Source organism: Moschus berezovskii, chromosome 4 (genome assembly GCF_049115385.1).
Source record: "Moschus berezovskii isolate FMDL1 chromosome 4, NW_MosBer_1.0, whole genome shotgun sequence".
Classification (NCBI taxonomy): domain Eukaryota; kingdom Metazoa; phylum Chordata; class Mammalia; order Artiodactyla; family Moschidae; genus Moschus; species Moschus berezovskii.
The window spans coordinates 109,944,092-109,962,575 of record NC_142463.1 but is presented as its reverse complement, the minus strand read 5'-3'; the positions used below and the strand labels follow the sequence as shown (position 1 = coordinate 109,962,575).

At 36.5% G+C, this 18,484-nt stretch overlaps 1 protein-coding gene across 5 annotated transcripts in view; it reads left to right on the top strand.

Moving 5' to 3' along the window:
* Positions 1-18,484, top strand: part of ASH1L (ASH1 like histone lysine methyltransferase) — a 210,024-nt gene that overhangs the window by 66,865 nt on the left and 124,675 nt on the right. For all 5 annotated transcript variants that reach the window (XM_088835856.1, XM_055403092.2, XM_055403093.2 and 2 more), the window contains one exon: positions 14,556-14,657. In XM_088835856.1, the coding sequence (XP_088691982.1) occupies positions 14,556-14,657 (102 nt within the window). The remainder of the gene's footprint in view (positions 1-14,555; positions 14,658-18,484) is intronic.

Genomic DNA, 18,484 nt, shown 5'->3' with positions numbered 1-18,484 from the left:
GATGTTAATTAATATTCTTCCAAAAGATTAAAAGCTTGTGCATTACAGGAAATGATAAACCCATCAAAGAAAAGAATTTTTGTTCCTGATTTTAATTATTTGTGAACTTTTGAAAAATAGAAGCTATCTCGATAGAGAAGCTGAGTGTTCTTTAGTTTTTAATAGTGTAATAAAGAGGGAAAATATCATGAACTCTAGGTTCATTCAACATATTTTTTGATAAAAATTAGTAAACAGCAGTTAATGAATGTCTGCTGTCTGCCAGACATTGTATTATGTGGACCCTTGTAATGTAATAGAGAATAAGGCACACAGGTTCATTGTTCTCATTGAACTTAATATTGGAGGAGATAGGTAATAAACAATAAAAGCTACAAATTAAATGGCGTAAAAATTTTGACAAGCAGTTTATAAATACACACAGAGACATATATATATATATTTTTTTTTTTTTTTAAGAAAGTCCAGGGTTCTATGTAAGTATGAAATGGGGGCCTAACTCAGGAAGCTTTCCCTGAGAAAGTGACCCTATACTGTTCCTTGAATGAAGGATGAACAGTAGTTATCTAGGTGAACAGAATTCCCCTTATTCATCTATTCATTCATTCATTTATTTATTGAATTGCAAAACATCTAGCATTCTTCCAGTCACTTTTATGTAGTAGAGAGTATACCTTGCCTCATTAATTTTCAGCCTGGTGAGAAAGGACAAACTGTAGAGCGGTAAGCACACAAATAATGGCATAATTAATTTTAAAAGTGCTGTCAATTAATGTGACATCATTAGGGTAAATAAGGGGAGAGAGGTACCTATTTTAGATGGAGTAATGAAAATTTACTGTTAAGGGATATGAAACCACCAAGCTTTTCAAGCTGAGGATTTAGTGAAGAGCACGTTTGAAGATCTTAAAATGTTAAGGAACTTAGACGTTAGGAAAAGTAGGGGAGAGGTCAGAAGGTTCATTGCTGTAGGAGAGGGAATACAAAACAGAATGGTGAGATGTGAAAAAAAGCCAGAGTGTGTTAAAGATTTTGATTTTATAAAAACAAAGCAAAAAAAAACAAGTTTTTATTTTAGATTTGCATTTTTAAAGATCATTCTAGTGTGAATGATCTTGTGTGAACATTGAATTGTAAATATAAAAATAGTTACAGGGAACATTGAATTGTGTGAACATTGAATTGTAAATATAAAAATAGTTACAGGGAAACGAATCAGTGGACAATTGCAGTAGCCTACATAAAATGATACTTAGACAAGGGTGTTGGCAGACTCCTTCATGAATATTTGAGAGGTTCGTGCGTTGTCCTGATATAGAGTAGACTGGAAGAGGAGGGATTTGGGGAGAGCACAGGTTTGATTTTTAATATTTATAAACCTTGAAATGCCTTTATAAAATTCAAATGGTGATGTTGAGTGGGCATTTGGGTATAAGCTCAAGAGAGATGTTTGGGCTAGAGAAAAGGGCATTTCACTCTGAGCTTTTGAAAAACTTTGGTAATATTATTCACTAAAGATAAAAGGGTGTCTGGAAACTATACAGTTAGGAACAGACTCTCAAAACCTATTTAACTTTGTAAACAGAGCACCAGGAAAAGCAATAATTCTGGAAAATACCAGCAGCAGGTAAAAATAAGTGTTAAATTCTTGAGTAAGTAATGAAATACTACAGTAAACAGAGGACTTTTAAGAAAGCTGAAAGTAGCCTTATAGAAGCAGACATGAGGAAGGGTTAAAGCTGCTCAGTGTAGTTAACATGTTAGTCACTCAGTTGTGTCCAGCTATTTGTGACCCCATGGACTGTAGCCCACCAGGCTCCTCTGTCCATGGGATTCTCCAGGCAAGAATACTGGAGTGGGTTGCCACGCCCTCTTCCAGGGATCGAACCCAAGCCTCCCACATTGCAGACAGATTCTTTACGGTCTGAGCCACCAGGGAAACCCAGTGTATATCATAAATATAAATTGATACCAGATATAGTTGGTTCTAGTTTATTGTCCTTATTTGTTTCTTTTGCGTTAAGATTGGGGGAAACACACAGTAAGCATTTGTAGGAATATCTGTGACCAGTTGTTCCCAAAAGGATGCATGGGCATTCTGAACAAAACTACATTGCTCAATGGTTTACTGCATTTAGTTTGTGTTCATGTAGTCTTTGTTTAGCTGCTAATCTTGCGTTTCAAAACCTTAATGTACTTTGAAAATCATATAGGTACTCACACAACTTCTTTGTCATTCTGGAGCTGTTTCACACTGTAGAAACACTGTAACAAAACAGACTATATATCTATGAATCGTTTTATCTGTTTTTCTGCATGTCATCATGAGAGAAAGATTTCCCTACAGGGAATACAGAGTGAGAAAAAAAGAGAGCCTTGGGTAGATTTGAACAATTTCATTATTTAGTGTAGTGGTTAAAAACCATTGACCTTTGGATGTATATGACCCATTGTGGTGATTTCTATAGTTTTTTTTTTTTTTAATGCTGAAATTTTAAAATCTGGAGATTTCACATAACTGTTCAGAGTTCTACTTTTCTTTGAAAAGAAATCAGAACATCTGACAACACTTAATCCACATTTCCTGGATGGCATCAAGGTTGGGTCTCAATAATGGCAACCCCTGCCCACTCCCCAGGTCTTTAGTCGGGCCATGCAGTCTTCAGTTTGCCTCAGTCTTCACAGTTTGCTGATGTGTGTTATATCTAACCCAGTTCAACTATTGAAGTGGTTTATCTGGCTCCAAGGAATATTAAAGCTGTGGCCCCTAATTTAAGAGTTGTGAAAAGAAGCTTATAACAAGTGGGGAAATTGAGGTGAAGGTGAAGTGAAACGACAGGTTAGTTTGTTGAATATGTCAAGTATATCACCTTCATGGACAATAAAGTCACCCAAGAGGCCATTTATTGGGGTTAGAGTGGAAAGGATGGACCCACATCTGGCTTCAGGGACCTTAGGGACTGAAATAGCAGGGAAATCTAACATATGCAGAAATATCTGCTTAATGAATAAGAAACTGTCTTATTTCCTTCCTTTAAAAAAATAAAAACATATTAAGAAGAGTGAAGAGTGAAAAGGCTGTCTTAAAACTCAACATTCAGAAAACTAAGATTATGTCATATGGTCCCATCACTTCATGGCAGATAGATAGGGGAAACAGTGGAAACAGAAACTTTATTATATTTTTGGGCTCCAAAATCACTGCAGATGACGACTGCAGCCATGAAATTAAAAAACACTTGCTGCTTGGAAGAAAAGCTATGACCAACCTAGATAGCATATTAAAAAGCAGAGACATTACTTTGCCAACAAAGGTCCGTCTAGTCAAGGCTATGGTTTTTCCAGCAGTCATGTATGGATGTGAGAGTTGGACTATAATGAAAGCTGAGCACCGAAGAATTGATGCTTTTGAACTGTGGTGTTGGAGAAGACTCCTGAGAGTCCCTTGGACTGCATGGAGATCAATCCAGTCAACCTTAAAGGAAATCAGTCCTGAATATTCACTGGAAGGACTGATGGTGAAGCTGAAACTCCAATACTTTGGCCACCTGATGCAAAGAACTGACTCCTTGGAAAAGACCCTGATCCTGGGAAAGATTGGAGGCAGGAGAAGGAGACGACAGAGGATGAGATGGTTGAATAGCACCACTGACTCGATGGAAATAAGTTTGAACAAGCTCCGGGAGTTGGTGATGGACAGGGAAGCCTGGTGTGCTGCAGTCCATGGGGTTGCAAAGAGTCGGACATGACTGAGCGACTGAACTGAAGTTCCTGTTCAGATCTATTCTCTGTCAGCAACTGGGTTTTCTCTAATTTAGATCAATTCTGATACTAATCACTTTGAGTTAGAGAAGACCCTACAAGTTAAGAGCAAAGATTTTTTTTGAGGACTGCCCCCGCTTTAAGATGCCAGCTGCAAGTTTCAGTGTCGCCAATCCACCCACACTTCTGTCCAACTTGCCACAAGTTTAGGTCTTACCACAGCCCTTCATTTAAAAAAAAAAAAACAACCTGAAATGGGTTATTTGTTTTATTTTTGGCTACATTGGGTCTTCATTACTGCACGTGGGCTTTCTCTAGTTTCTGTGATTGGGGGCTGCTCTCTAGTTGCAGTATGCAGGCTTCTCATTGCAGTGGCTTCTCTTGTTGTGGCTCCCGGGCTCTAGAGTGCTTAGGCTTCAGTGGTTGTGGCTCAGGGGCTTAGCTGCTCCATGGCATGTGGGATCTGCCTGGATCTGGAATCGAATCTATGTCCCCTGCATGGGCAGACAGATTCTTAACCACTGGACCACCAGGAAAGTCCTAAGCCCTCAGTTTTGATAATTTGGTGGAATGGCTCACAGAACTCACTGAAACCACTGTAATTACAATTGCAGTTTTATTGTAAAGGATACAGATCAGGAGTTGAAGAGATGAATAGGGCAATAGCTGGTGTGGAGAAGGGGACACAGAGTTCCCGTGCCCTCTTTCTGGAATATGGATGTGTCATCCTCCTGGTAGATCACTATGTTTGCCAACCAAGAAGCTTCACAAGGCCTCTGGGTTCAGAATTTTGATTGGGGTTTCATTATATAGGCATGATAGATTAAATCATTGGCCACGTGTTTGCATTCCTTCTCTAATCCACCTCCATCCTCTCCTGGTTGGGCTCACCCAAAGTTTCAACTGTCTGATCTTTTGGTTGGTCTCTAATGACCAGCCTCCATCCTGAAGGAATCTTAGGGTTCACCTTAAGTCACCTCTTAGACATAGCAAAGACACTACTATCAGGGAATTCCAAGATTTTTTTGAAGTTATGTGCCAGGATCACGTGTATTTTTCATTCTGTCACAAGTCTAATTTAAATTCTTTTGTTAATTGATCTGTACCTTGGAATCTCTCTTCTTCACAGTTACTCTTTAGTTAAATGGGTAGAAATGTGTCTTGATTTACTAACAGGGTTTTTTTTTCAGGAGGTTAAAGAATGAATAGGAAATAATAGGGAAATTTGGGCAGTTAAAATTCTTACAGCTTTGACAGACATGAAATTCTTAACAGACATGAAAATTGGCTTACCTATTCACAGAAAACCATCTGAGAAAAAGATTTTTAGTTAAGGAAAATAATAAGAAAAAAGTGCTAAATCGTGGCATATCTTCTAATTTGATCACTGAAAGTCAGAATTTGTTTTATTTAGGCAAAGCTTAAGAACTTGGTTTTTTAATCTTAATTATTATGATAGCTGTCCATTCAGCAGTTATTGTGTATCTATTGTTTGCCAGATACAAGGAATGCAAACAAAAGGAATAAGATATAATTTCTGCCTTCAGAGAATTTATAGTTCATTGGAGTATATGAACATGTATACAAATAGTAATTGATAACTCCTAAAATTGAGGTACTCACAGCATATTTTAGGGAGCAGAGAAGAGAAGGACTCACTTAAAAGGAGCCATGAAGATATTTTGAGTTTATTGTGCAAATAATAAAGGGTAAAGACTATTTTTCATAGAGAAGTAAGCTTTGGAGGATTTTGGAGACATGATACTATACTTAGGTAACTGTAAATAGTCTGATATGGGACCAGGAAATGTGTTTGGAAAGATAGATGGGGAACAGATCGTAGAGCCTCTTGTTTATAGGATACCAAAGAGTTTGGAGTTTAGCTAATAGGCAGTGGGAAATTAAGGGTTTTAAAGTAGAATGATTTGCTAAGATCATATGGATAGCACTTTGATAGATAGGTTAGAGAAAGATCAGGTAGACTAGTTTGGATATTGTCTCAAATATTATGGGGGCCTGAACTAAGGTAGTGATAGAGAAAACAATATTCAGAAGAAATAGATTTTATTTTTATAATTTTATTATTGACTGGATCTTTGTTGCTGCACATGGGCTTTCTCTAGTAGTGAGCAAGAGCAAGAGTCTGGTGGTGGTATGCTGGCTTCTCATTGTGGAGGCTTCTTGTTGCGGAGCGTGGGCTCTAGAGCACAGGCTCTGTAGTTGTGCTGCATGAACTTAGTTGCCATCAGCATGTGGAATACCCCCCAGCCAGGGATCAAATCCATGTCCCCTGCGTTTTCAGGTGAATTTCCAACCACTGGACCACCAGGGAAGTCCAGAAATAGATTTTTAAAAGTCATAAAGAAAACAAAGAGGGAAGATTGTAGAATGTCTCTAAGATACCTCTCTCAGGCAGTTGGTTGAATGGTGATGTGATTAAAAGAAAATATTAGTTGTTCAGTTATGTCCAACTCTGCCACCCCATGGACTGTAACTGTCCAGGCTCTTCTGTCCATGGAATTCTCCAGGCAAGAATACTGGAGTGGGTATCCATTCCCTTCTCCAGGGGATCTTCCAAACCGAGGGATCAAACCTGGGTTTCCTGCATTACAGGCAGATTCTTTACCATCTGGGCCACCAGGGAAGCCTAATTAAATAAAAGGTAGTATGCAAAAGGAGACTAGAGATGGAAAATGGATTTGAGTTTCATGCTGTTGAGTTTGATATATGAATCTGTAGCTCAAAAGAGAAATCAAACCTGAAGGTAAAGTTTTAGATCAGTGGTTGATTAAGCAAAGGAATTAAGAGCAGGAATGATAATGTTTAGGGTGAACACACTGGGTTTCCTAAGGGAGTTTTGCACTCAGGAGTGTCAGATGCTGATCATTTAGCTAAGGACTGAAAGTAGACAGTTTGCTTTAGCAGATTATCATCTGTAATCTAAGAGCAATTTCCATAGTGGCAGTTGTTAGATTTCTGGAGGTTATGGAATGAATGGGAAATAATAGGGAAATGTGGGCAGTTAAAATTCTTACAGCTTTAAACGTTGTAGCAATCCTGATTGGTTTATAATTTTTTATTTTGTGAAGGAAATAACTGCATCTTCTCTATCTTTAATTGTCTCTGTCAAATAGTTTTCCTGAAAGTATAAAAAGAGCATAACTAAACTGCATGTTATCTTAAATTGATCTTCTCAGTCAGTTGATAATTTTTCCATACATAACTTGGAGATAGATTCATTATATATAAATTGCTTTCCTGTTAAAATGTCCAAAAACTATTTACCATGTATTCTGAAATGGTCAGTTAGCTTTGGGACATTATTATCCTGAAACAGCTGTCCAGTCCCCAAAGCTGGAACAGTTTAAGCAACAAAATAATGACATTATGCAATTATAACCTAAGGATTAAGGTAAATGTTCATGAGTCTGTGCTGATACAAATGATTGATTAAGTAAATAAATAGAAAGTGAAAGTGAATTTGCTCAGTTGTGTCCAACTCTTTGGGACCCCAGGGACTGTAGCCCATCCAGGCTCCTCTGTCCATGGGGATTTTCCAAGCAAGAACACTAGAGTGGGTCATCATTACAGAAGTATTCCAAATAATATATGTAGACTATTCCCCTCAAGAAGGTGAAAATTAACTCCTGAATATGGACTGAATTTAGTGACTTAATTCCCAAGAACAGATTATGGAAAGGGAAAAGTAGTAACTTTACAGTGAAGACCCCTAGCAGACAGCACTTTAAACCGAGTGAAAGTATAATTTCACCAATGATAAATCATGATGGTAACATGTATCCTCTGATAATAATGTGATAAAAGGGAACTTCATTCCTGTGTTACTCTGTGCAAAACCCCTTAATACCCCTTAATCCCAGTGTAAGCATACGAAAACATCAAAAAAACAGGAGCAGGGGCAGGAATGGAGGACCTTGTACAAAATACTTGGCTAGTACTTCTCAGGAGTATCAAAGACCTGGAAAAACAAGGAAAGATTGAGGCAGCCGTCACAGATCAGAGAAAATTAAGGAGACTTGATAACTAAATACAATGATATCCAGATTAAAATCTGGAACATGAAAAGAACATGAGTGGGAAAATTATGCCAATGTCAATTTCATAGTTTTGACAAATATACCATAGTAAAACATTAAGGAAAGTTGAGTGTAAAAGACATATGATAACTGACTTTATAACTTTTCTGTAAGCTTAAATTTATTCCAAAACCATCAGTTTAGTTTTTTTTTTTTTTAAAGTACTGATTGTCAAATGAAACCAATCTCTGATTAAGGAAAAAATAAAAAATATACTATTTGTGTTGAGTCTATTTATCATAAGGGTTAGTTAAAATAAAACAGGCGTATTTGATCATTTATGTGAATAAATCAGATCAGGGCACAGGCAGAGATGATAGATACACAGTCTGGAACAAGGCATTTAACCTTTTTCTCCTTGTTTTCATAGTAGGGAATCAAGCAGATTTAATTACTTCAGCAGTTTTGAACTAAACAAATCTCAGAAAGCTTTGAAAAGAAAACTAGTTATTTTATAAATAATAGCTTATTTTTTAATTTTTATACTGTTCTATTAATATACTGTTATATATTACAAGTCTAAAATCAGCTTGATGCAAGTAAACTTGTAGTACAATTATAATCTTAAATGTGGCCAGGTTTCTGGTTTCACCCAGTTCTTGATAACTAATTGTGTTTATTTAAGTATCTTTGTTAAGTAGACATGAAATAGGACTGATGAGGAAGAGTTTCTGACTGGAGTGTCAGACACAATCAGTGCTTTTCAGCATTTTCATTTCATAGCTAACTGCACGTGCTAGAACCTGCAGCCTATTCAGTTCAGTTCAGTCACTCAGTCGTGTCTGACTCTGCGACCCCATGAACCGAAGCACACCAGGCCTCCCTGTCCATCACCAACTCCCGGAGTTCACCCAAACCCATGTCCATTGAGTCAGTGATGCCATCTAACCATCTCATCCTCTGTCGTCCCCTTCTTCTCCTGCCTTCAATCCTTCCCAACATCAGGGTCTTTTCAAATCTTCTTTTTGTTTGGAAAAAGCTTATTTACTATAGTAGAAGCATAATGGTTGAAGTACGATATATTGAGTCTTATTTTCTTTTTAACTGAATGTGAATGTTGATCAGAATTTTCTGATTTCTGACAGTTTCTCTTGGGTGATGTATAACGTATACTCATAAGTGAAGTGTGAACATGTGGCAGTGAAATCAGAAATTTTATTTTGGTGATGAGTACAGTTCTGGGAATTTCCAGAGGAATTCCATTTCAGTGAATTATCTGATTTGGCCACTGAGAAATAACCTAATTGGAAGGAGAAAAACATGGACTTTTTAGCATAAAAATTGCCAGCACAGACTCTGAATCATTCTTGTACTGCATTTAATTGGTGAGTCAGATGAAATGTATTGCTTTCAGTAAATAAATTTCCCACAATTGGAAACAGCTGTTTTTATTGTGGAACTAGTTCTTATCTCAGCATTCAGCTCATTCAAAGAAGCTTCCGGGATTCTTATGGTCTGTGAACCATAGCGAAGGATTCAGAACTTGAATCTGGAAACAAGAAGACTTGATCAGAGATTTCCACATAGTTGATATTTTATGTTCATAATCTTCTTCTATGGCGTCCATTTTAGTTATAACCAGTTTTGATTCAGTCACCGTTTAACAAACATTACCAGTAGTCTTGACTTGGAAGAAGAGGAATTTCTTAAAATTAGAATTTTGGGACATGCTTTACTTTTGGTGGGAAGGAGCAATTTAAATTTTAGAAATTACTTTTAAATGTGTTATTTTAAAATAAATTTATAGTATCTATGAACTGATTACTTCACAGTGTTCAAGTCTATTGTGGTTAATCTATTTTTCCATAGTTTACCCAAAGATAACATATAGCATTAGAAACCTGAAACAGTTTGCTCATTCAAACCATTCCCTAGTTACTTGGGATTTTAGTGTTGAACTCTCAACAGAGTATAACCAAAACTCATACTATGTTGTTTTTAAAGTTTTAATAGTAAATTTAGACTAAAGAAATGCCTGTTTTATCCAACCAGCTGTCAGTTTCATTCACTGTGTTCTTTTGCTAGCTTACATTTGGAAGTTCCCTGTTTTTTTAGCCTAGGTCACTCAAGGCTTCAGTGAAGTAATTACGTTGAATCTTTATTCCAGTGTTTCATGATGCCTTCCACCTCTCCTGCACACTGTTATCAGTAGGAATTTTTTCTATTTATGCAGATATCTTTGCTTGTATGACTATCCTCACACCCAGGCATCTGTAAATGTAGTTATTTCTTTTTTATCTTAGATTTGTTTCAGTTTCTCCTCTGTAGACATCAGTCAAGATCTCTTGTGACCAGTCAACTTGAGAACAGCTTCTTGGTTTCCACATGTTTTTGTGTATAATAGAAAGATTTCCAGATTCTTAATCCCTTTTAAATGTAGGTAGGTTCTCTTTTGCCTTAAGTTTCGACAGTCTTATCCATGGTTTCATCTTATGACTTTGCTATAAAAGTATTATCTCTTTTCCTTTTTTGTCTAATTTGGCACAGATGTTTCCCCCAAACCTGTCTTTGTCTTTAAAAGTTCATCCAATAATGATCAAAAAAAACCCCAGAGATTCCACAGTGAAAACCACTTGCAAGGCTCCCTCACATTTCCAAGTTTTTTTTTAATTCTTAATTTCCTTATTATTATCCCAATTAATAGTATTGTCTCTCTTCAGTTTCCCTCCTTAGTAGTAGTCCACCTGCTTTTTCACATGAATGTCTCAACTGAAGGAAAAGACTTTACTTATAGTTTTCACCTTATATTTATGTTAAATTCCAGTTTTATTTACATACTACTTTTGTGATTTATTTCTCTTTCCTTATTTATATGTATAGAATTCCTAAATATATTTATGAAGCTGTTATCTGAGTGATGAGACACTCGGTAGGGATTCTACCAAATAGTGAATTGAGGAATTCCCGTTAATATTCTCTGCTTGCTTCTGCAGTATTGAGAAATGAGGACTCATTTCCATGAGAATTCTCCGCTATTTAGAATTATATGTGTTCTCCGTGTGTATTCTTTGAGGAAGTATCAGATTTGCAAGAATTGGAATACAAACAGACTTCCTGTCTTGTAAGGAGTGAAGAGTCTTCACTTATGCCTCCAGGAAAATCTAAAATGACTGCTGATGCTACGGCCATACCACCCTGAATGTGCCCAATCTTGTCTCATCATAAAATGACTACTGATGACACGTGAACAGATATTCATCACAGGATGGAGATGGTAACAGAGCAGTAACTCCTTTAAGAGATCAGCCATGATTTAGAAGAACCAAAGAGCCAAACAATAGAAGCAGAAAACTACTTTCTCCACTGGTACAGAGCTGAACAGAGAACCACTTTCTGGTTCTGACTCATCCTTTGAGCATATCTTATTTTATTGATCTAATCCCAAATCTGGAGAAGCTATGATGAAGAGTCAGTGAATTAGAAGATACACTTCAGAGGAGTTTTTTCCAACCTTACGATTACCTACCAGCCCTGGAGTTACCTATCTTAATAGTAGTTCTTAATTAGAGGTACTTATTTTACGAGGACTTCTTTACGTTTAAGATAGATGCTTGATATTCTCGAATAGTTCTGGTTCCTAATTGGATGTAAGGCTGTCTCCCTCTTTAATTTTAATATTGAGTGGTTGTCTATGTATATCAGTGACATTATTAAGTATTTAGAGTCTAAAAGTTCTCTGATAAACCTAAGGAGCCAATTAGTATAACATCTGTCTAAGCCTTCTGAATTTTTTACATTATCTCATTGCGGAACTCACAACAACCATGTCAGTTAAGAATGCTTTATTAAATGTACATTCCAGTATGTTTACTTGCTGAGATCTTATTTTTCAATTCATAGCAGTGCCAGGAGTCAAACTCAGGATACTGTGCTCCATAGTTCATGTACTTAACACTGCTACACTCAACTCTGCATTGCATTCTGAAACATAAATATGCTGGTCTCTTGAAATGAGCATACTCATTCTCTGGGCATTGTCTTATTCTCCCCTATCCACCCAATTGCATAATGGCACTTATAAAACTGTGTTTCTGGTAGTATTAGAGAACATATTTTATGATTTCTATTATTAGGCCAGTTTTAACATGCTTTTGAAAGTCTTTAACAGGTTGTTATTTAGCTCTTTCGTATAAGTTTATATCATCATTTTCTAGTCTTAAACTTGATTGCTTTACATCATTAGTTTAATGTTTTTTTCTTCAGGTATCCATACCCTCCTCCTCTTACTCCTCCTGTAAGCAATGTTTTTAAGTGAAAGAAAGGTCTAGATCAGGTGATTATCAAGCCCTAGAGATCTGTATCTTCAGGGATACAACTTTATTCCCCCTTAAATATGAAAAATTGTGAAGAACAGCTCTACTCTGTATGAACAGGGAATTCAGACTTTTTAAAATGAAAAATGAGGATCTTCCTGAATGAAGTTTTATTCCAGTTTCCTATTACATCCTAAGAATAGGCCGCTGGCCTCCATTACTTTCAGGAAATGAAAAATGGCTCCGAAGCTAAGTGAGCTAAGCCGTCTCTCTCTCAATTGTTTCAGTTTCTCAGGAATTGCTGTACAAAGCTGCCAATAACGGTCTCCGGGGATCTGACCCCCATTCCACCTCCCACTGCCTCCTCTGCAGCTCCAGATGCCACCAAAAGAAGGAGCTTTGAAGAAAGTGCCTGTACCCTCTTTTACCCTGAGGTGGGTGAGGCCAGGCAGGGTGATTCTCAGGATATCCTGATGATCAAAGGTATAGTTGAAGCCTTCATCAAGACTTTCTTGAAGATGACCAAGAAATTTGGGAAACGTTGCCAAATAGCCTAGAAACTGAAGACGGAGCTCAAGAATGGATGGCTCAAATGCCACCTGAAGTGTAATATATGATAACGTACAAGACCCTAAATAAGCTCCTTGAGGGCAGAAACTATTACACTGTTTTTACTATCTCTCCCTCACCCACCTCCACAATGTCTAGCATAGTGCCAAACGTATAAACTATACTCAATAAATGTAAGTTTATAACTGAGAGAGAAGACTTTATAAAAAGTGCTCTCCAATCCCTTCTTTCCCTAGTGCTTAATCTAAGATTGTTTGCCATTCATCAGGAGAATAATGATAGAGTTCAGTGATGTCTCAAGCTTCTTGGCCACTGTTGTCTTCTGTCTTGGCTGTGTGTCTGAGTAGGAAATATTTATCTGTCCTGTCCAATATAGGAATTTTTCAGTATTAATGCTTAAACTTATATCTTCACTGATGCCTGGGCTTTTACTTCTTAGATATTTTATTGTGGTAGTTTAGCTCTTTAATGGAAATCTTATCTGAACCACACTCTAGGGGGATTTATTGTATTGTTGGTTTTTAAAAATCCCTTGTATCTGTTTTTAAGATTCAACAATAAACAAGTCTTGCTCCTTAATTGTAGCTTACAGCAGTCATCACTGTGTTTCCAAAGTGGGATATTCTATCATAACATCAGTTTCCCCCAAATGTAACTTGTTATTCTTGAATGGCAACACATAATCTTATATCTCACCAGAGCAATGCTAAAAAAGCCTGCTTGAAAGAATATTTATAGTTATGTGATTTAAGACACTGAATGATTAAAACAAAGTTCATGGTTTACTATTTTTCTTCCAGAAATAGAAATATTAGAAAATTAGCTCCATTGAGTTCGTCTATTCCCAAGTTGTCCTGTTTGTTAGTCAGTCATTTAGTCATTTCAATAAGGAGTTAACTCTGATTTAGAAACAGATCTTTAAAAAAATCTCATCTTCAGATATTTAATTTCTTGTACATTTTGAGCCTCCAGTTATGTGTAAGACTTTGTTTTTTCAAGTTAAAAGTGAACATTTCAGACTACTACTAGTTTTTTGACAAACAGTTGGTCATTATGCATTCTCAACAGGTGGCTTTTTTAGAGTATAAGAAGTCCAGTATCAGAACCAAGTATATTTTATTCAGGAAAATAATCTTTCCTGAATGACATACTTTCTTTTGAGTAAGAGTTTTCTAAATTATGTTGCATTTATTTGAGATTTTGGTAAGAGTATGAGACTTTTTTTTTTTTTAAGGAAATGGAGTTTCTTTATCTTCATGAACTTTTATGTGTATAACCAAAGAACCTTAAGTGTAAGTGTTAAAGGAGGTTTAGTCTGTTACATAGATAATCACAAATTCCTTCTGAATGATCTCTGTGGATTATATGGCATGTGTGGATTTGAGGTTCAGCTCTTTTAATTTTCATCTCTGATTCTATTAAGTAAAATGCTCAGGTTGGACCTGCTTTTCTTGCATCAGTTGTTCGTAATTAATTGCATTGTAGTTTTGTCAGTTTATATGATGAATTTGAGTCAGTAATCAGGAACAGAGTTGATCAGATTATGGCCAGTGATTTTTATCGATAGATATCTTAATAGTGTTAGATAGTGGTGATACATAAACACTAAATCGTGTATTGTTTCATCCTTCCACTGTAACTAGTTTTTCCTGTTAAGGTGAATTATGTATATGAGACCTGTGAAATTCTGTGTGCAGCATCCAGTGTGATTTCTCCTGCGAGTAATATACTCTTACTGTCAGCTTGAAAGTCATAATATTACAGAGAATTGCAGTGGCAACAGCTAAAATATCACAGTTCTAACACAGAATGGTTTCACATTATTTCTGGACTTGGATTTTCCTATGATTTCTGTCTTTTCCTGTCTCTCCAGGTACCCAGCCAGCCTCAGATAAGTCTTCCCAGCGACCATCAGAGAGCACAAACTGTAGCCCTACACGAAAGAGGTCTTCATCTGAGAGTACTTCTTCAACAGGTAAGGGCTATTGTTTTAATAGACTCTTAAGATAATTTCCCATCTGTTACTTGTGAACAGACTTGCAATATATATATATATATATATATTTTTTTTTTTTTGGCCTCGCCTTGCTATGTAGCTTGAGAGATCTCAGTTTCCTGACCAGTGATTGAATCCCTAGCCAAATCATAACCGCTCAACCACCAGGGAACTCCTTTACAATAAATTTACACTATAGACTACAATTTAAATTGGCTCACAGTATAATACTATAGAAAAAACAAGTAAATGGTCCTGCAGTATGAGAATAATAATGTATATTGAAAAAATAAGGCTTCTCTGGTGGCTCAGATGGTAAAGAATCTGCCTGCAGTGCAGGAGACCCGTGTTCAATCCCTTGGTTGGGAAGATCCCTTTGAGAAGGGAATGGCTACCCAGTCCAGTATTCTTGGCTGAAGAATCCCATGAGAGGGAGCCTGTCTGGCTAGTCCATGGGACCACAGTCAGATACAGCTGAGTGAATTAGCACCCACACATTGAAACAATAAAACAGTAGTTGCCTTTTACCCCTTTTATGACCAATTAAGCATACTCCATGAGGTATAGTGATTTTAATTTTTTCTTCAAGTTTTATTGAGATATAATGTACACTGTATAAGGTGTACAACCTAATGATTTTACTTACTTGTATCATGAAAGAGTCACCTCAATAAGTTTAGTGAACATCCATCATCTCATACAGATACAAAATAAGAGACACATTTTTTTCCTTGTGATGATAACTCTTAGGATTTACTCTCTTAACAACTTTAATATATAACATACAGCAGTGCTAATTTTACTTATATTGTATATTGCATACTTAGTATTTAATTTATCTTATAACTGAAAGTTTGTAGAGGTATAGTGATTTTGATGTAGTTTAGAAGGGATAATTCAAAATGAATAGTTACAAAGATAGGCAGACAGAAAAATAGAGATTTTGAAAGTTGAATTGAGATAATGGGGTATGTAATGTAATGGGGACTGAAGATTGGCGCTATCTAATAAAGACTTAGATATATATAAAGTTGTTTAGTAAAGTAATAGTTTCCAGCAGCATTTGCACATCTTTGAGATTTGTGAAGCAATTTGAGGTTGTAAGAAGAACCTCTATTAATATTTACTTCAAATCAACTGTTAAAAGTTGTCATTTATGTATTTTAATATATATAACCTCTTCATGGGGCTTCACTAGTGGCTCAGACAGTGAAGAATCTGCCTGTAATATGGGAGACCCGAGTTCAGTCCCTGGGTTAGGAATATCCCTGGAGAAGGGCATGGCAACCCACTCCAGTATTCTTGACTGGAGAATTCCACAGAGAGAGGAGCCTGGCAGGCTATAGTCTTTGGATCTCAAAGAGTCAGACATGACTGACCAACTAACACTACACTAACCTCTTCATACAGTATAACATATCTGTGTACTCTCAGTTTTCTTCTTACTGATAATATGTGTGTTTACCCCCCCCAAAAAAAAAGTAGAGAATGATATATGTCTTCTACCTTTTCAGAGGATTGGAGAGTAGGCAATCATGGAGTGTTTTTTTGGGGGGGTTTTTTTTTTCTAATTTTTAAGTCAGAGGATAATTGCCTTACTATGTTGTGTTAGTTTCTGCTGTACAGTGACATGAATCAACTGTAAGTATACATATATCCCCTCTCTGTTGAGCTTCCCTCCTACCGATCCCCCATCCCACCCCTTTAGGTCATCTCGAGCACCATGCTGAGCTCCCTGTGCTATCCAGCAGCTTCCCACTATTTTACACATGATAGTATATATACGTCAATGCTACTCTCTCAGTTTGTCCCACTTTCTCTGTCACCTGCTCTACATTTGCATCTCTATTAGTAGGAAATCATTTTTAATTTATCAGTATTATCAGGCAAAATGGGGAGTGATAGTTTCATTCCCAGCAATGGGGGTAATATATGTAAAGGGGAGAGCAGTAAGTTTAAAAAATTGTGGAGCCAGTGTGGTTGGAGTAAAGACAGCAACTGAACATGAAGCTGGAAAGGTATGTGAGGACCAGTCATGTAGAGTCTTATTGATAACACTTATAAGCCTTTGAAAGTTTTAGCAGGAAAGTGACATATTATTTCTTAGCTTTCTGTTCATGTGGTTTTGCTTAGCAGATCATTTAATGACGAATGGTTGTGGTGCATGGTCGTGTCTGACTCTTTACAACCCTATGGACTGTAGCCCGTCAGGCTTCTCTGTCCATGGGACTCTCCAGGGAGGAATACTGGAGTGGGTTGCCATTTCCTTCTCCAGGAATCTTCCCAGCCCAGGGATTGAACCTGCATCTCTTCTGTCTCCTGCACTGGCAGGCAGTTTCTTTACCACTAGCCCCAACATCAGAAAATTTCATTTCTTCATCAGCATAAGGCCTCACTGTCAAATTGTATCAATATGGTATTTGTTTTATTTGATTATTATCTTTACCATATTTGAAGTTTTTATTAGTACCATAGTGCCAAAGATACAGTGGAGTTGAAATAGCAATGATAGTTTTGTTTCATAGTACTTTGTGGTTTATACTACTTTGGGGAGACTTCTAAACTCTTTCACAATGAGTGACTACTTTTGATGGTATCAGCCTAGATCAAGGTTCAGCAAACCACAGCCTATGGACTAAGTGTTGTCCGAAGCGTCTTTATTGTGCAGTCTTCAAGCTAAGAATTGATTTTACATTTTTAAAGGGTTTTTTTTGTTTGTTTTCTTAAAGGGAAAGAAAAAAGTATAATATGTGTGAGAAATTGTATGTGTCCTCAAAAGTCTTAAAATATTTACTGTCTTTTTAAAGAAGAGGTTTGCCAACTCCCAAAGAAAAAAATGAATTTGATTTCAGTAAGAGACACACCTATGAAGAAAATCACCAAAATGTTTTATTTTAGTAAATAATACTTATTTAGGGTTACTATATGTACAGAGCACTGGAGATACAAGCATGATTAAAATAAGGTTCCTACCCTCAAGGATTCAGACACATTCACCAATTAAAAAGTGTTCAATTTAAAAAAAAAATAAAATAAAAAAATAAAAAGTGTTCAATTTTATAACAGGCCAGGATACAAAATGTTGTGACACATGGAGGTACTCAACTACTAACCACTGACGTACTGAAAATGTGACCTATATGCTGCTATAAATTGAGCAGACAAGTGGGACAAGGACATGAAGTTGTGAAAGTAATAATGAATTTTATTAGATACAGTATATTTTCTTATTTGACAGAATTGAGATTTTATTATAGATGCAGTTTGGAGCTATCAAAGGATTTTGAACAAGGAAGATGAAAAGTATTTGATGTATTGTATCAACCAGAATAAGCTAGTTTTTGCAGTGCTAAAAAAAAAAAAAAAAAAATCCCAAAATTTCAGTGACTTAAAACAACAAAGACATTTTTTGTTCATGACCATGATGGTTCTGCTCCATGTTATCTTCTCTCTAGTATCGAGTCTGATGGATCAGCTTCTGTCTATCTGGAGTGTTACTTGTCTTATGAAAGAGAGTGAAGGACCATAGTAATGCACTAACTAGCTCTTAAAAGTTCTGTCCAGAGGTAATATACGTTACTTCTCACATTTTAGTGCCAAAGCAAGTCACATGATAAAGTCTTATGTCAAAGAAGTATGGGAAGTATAATCCTACCAACGGAGGAGCAAGCAGACATTTATGAATAAGAATAGAGTGTGCCACATGTGCATTTTAGAAAAATGCATAAAATTACAGTATGGAGAATGGACTGTTGCATGAGAAATGTGAGGAGACAGTAGATAATGGCTTTAGGTTTGGGTATATT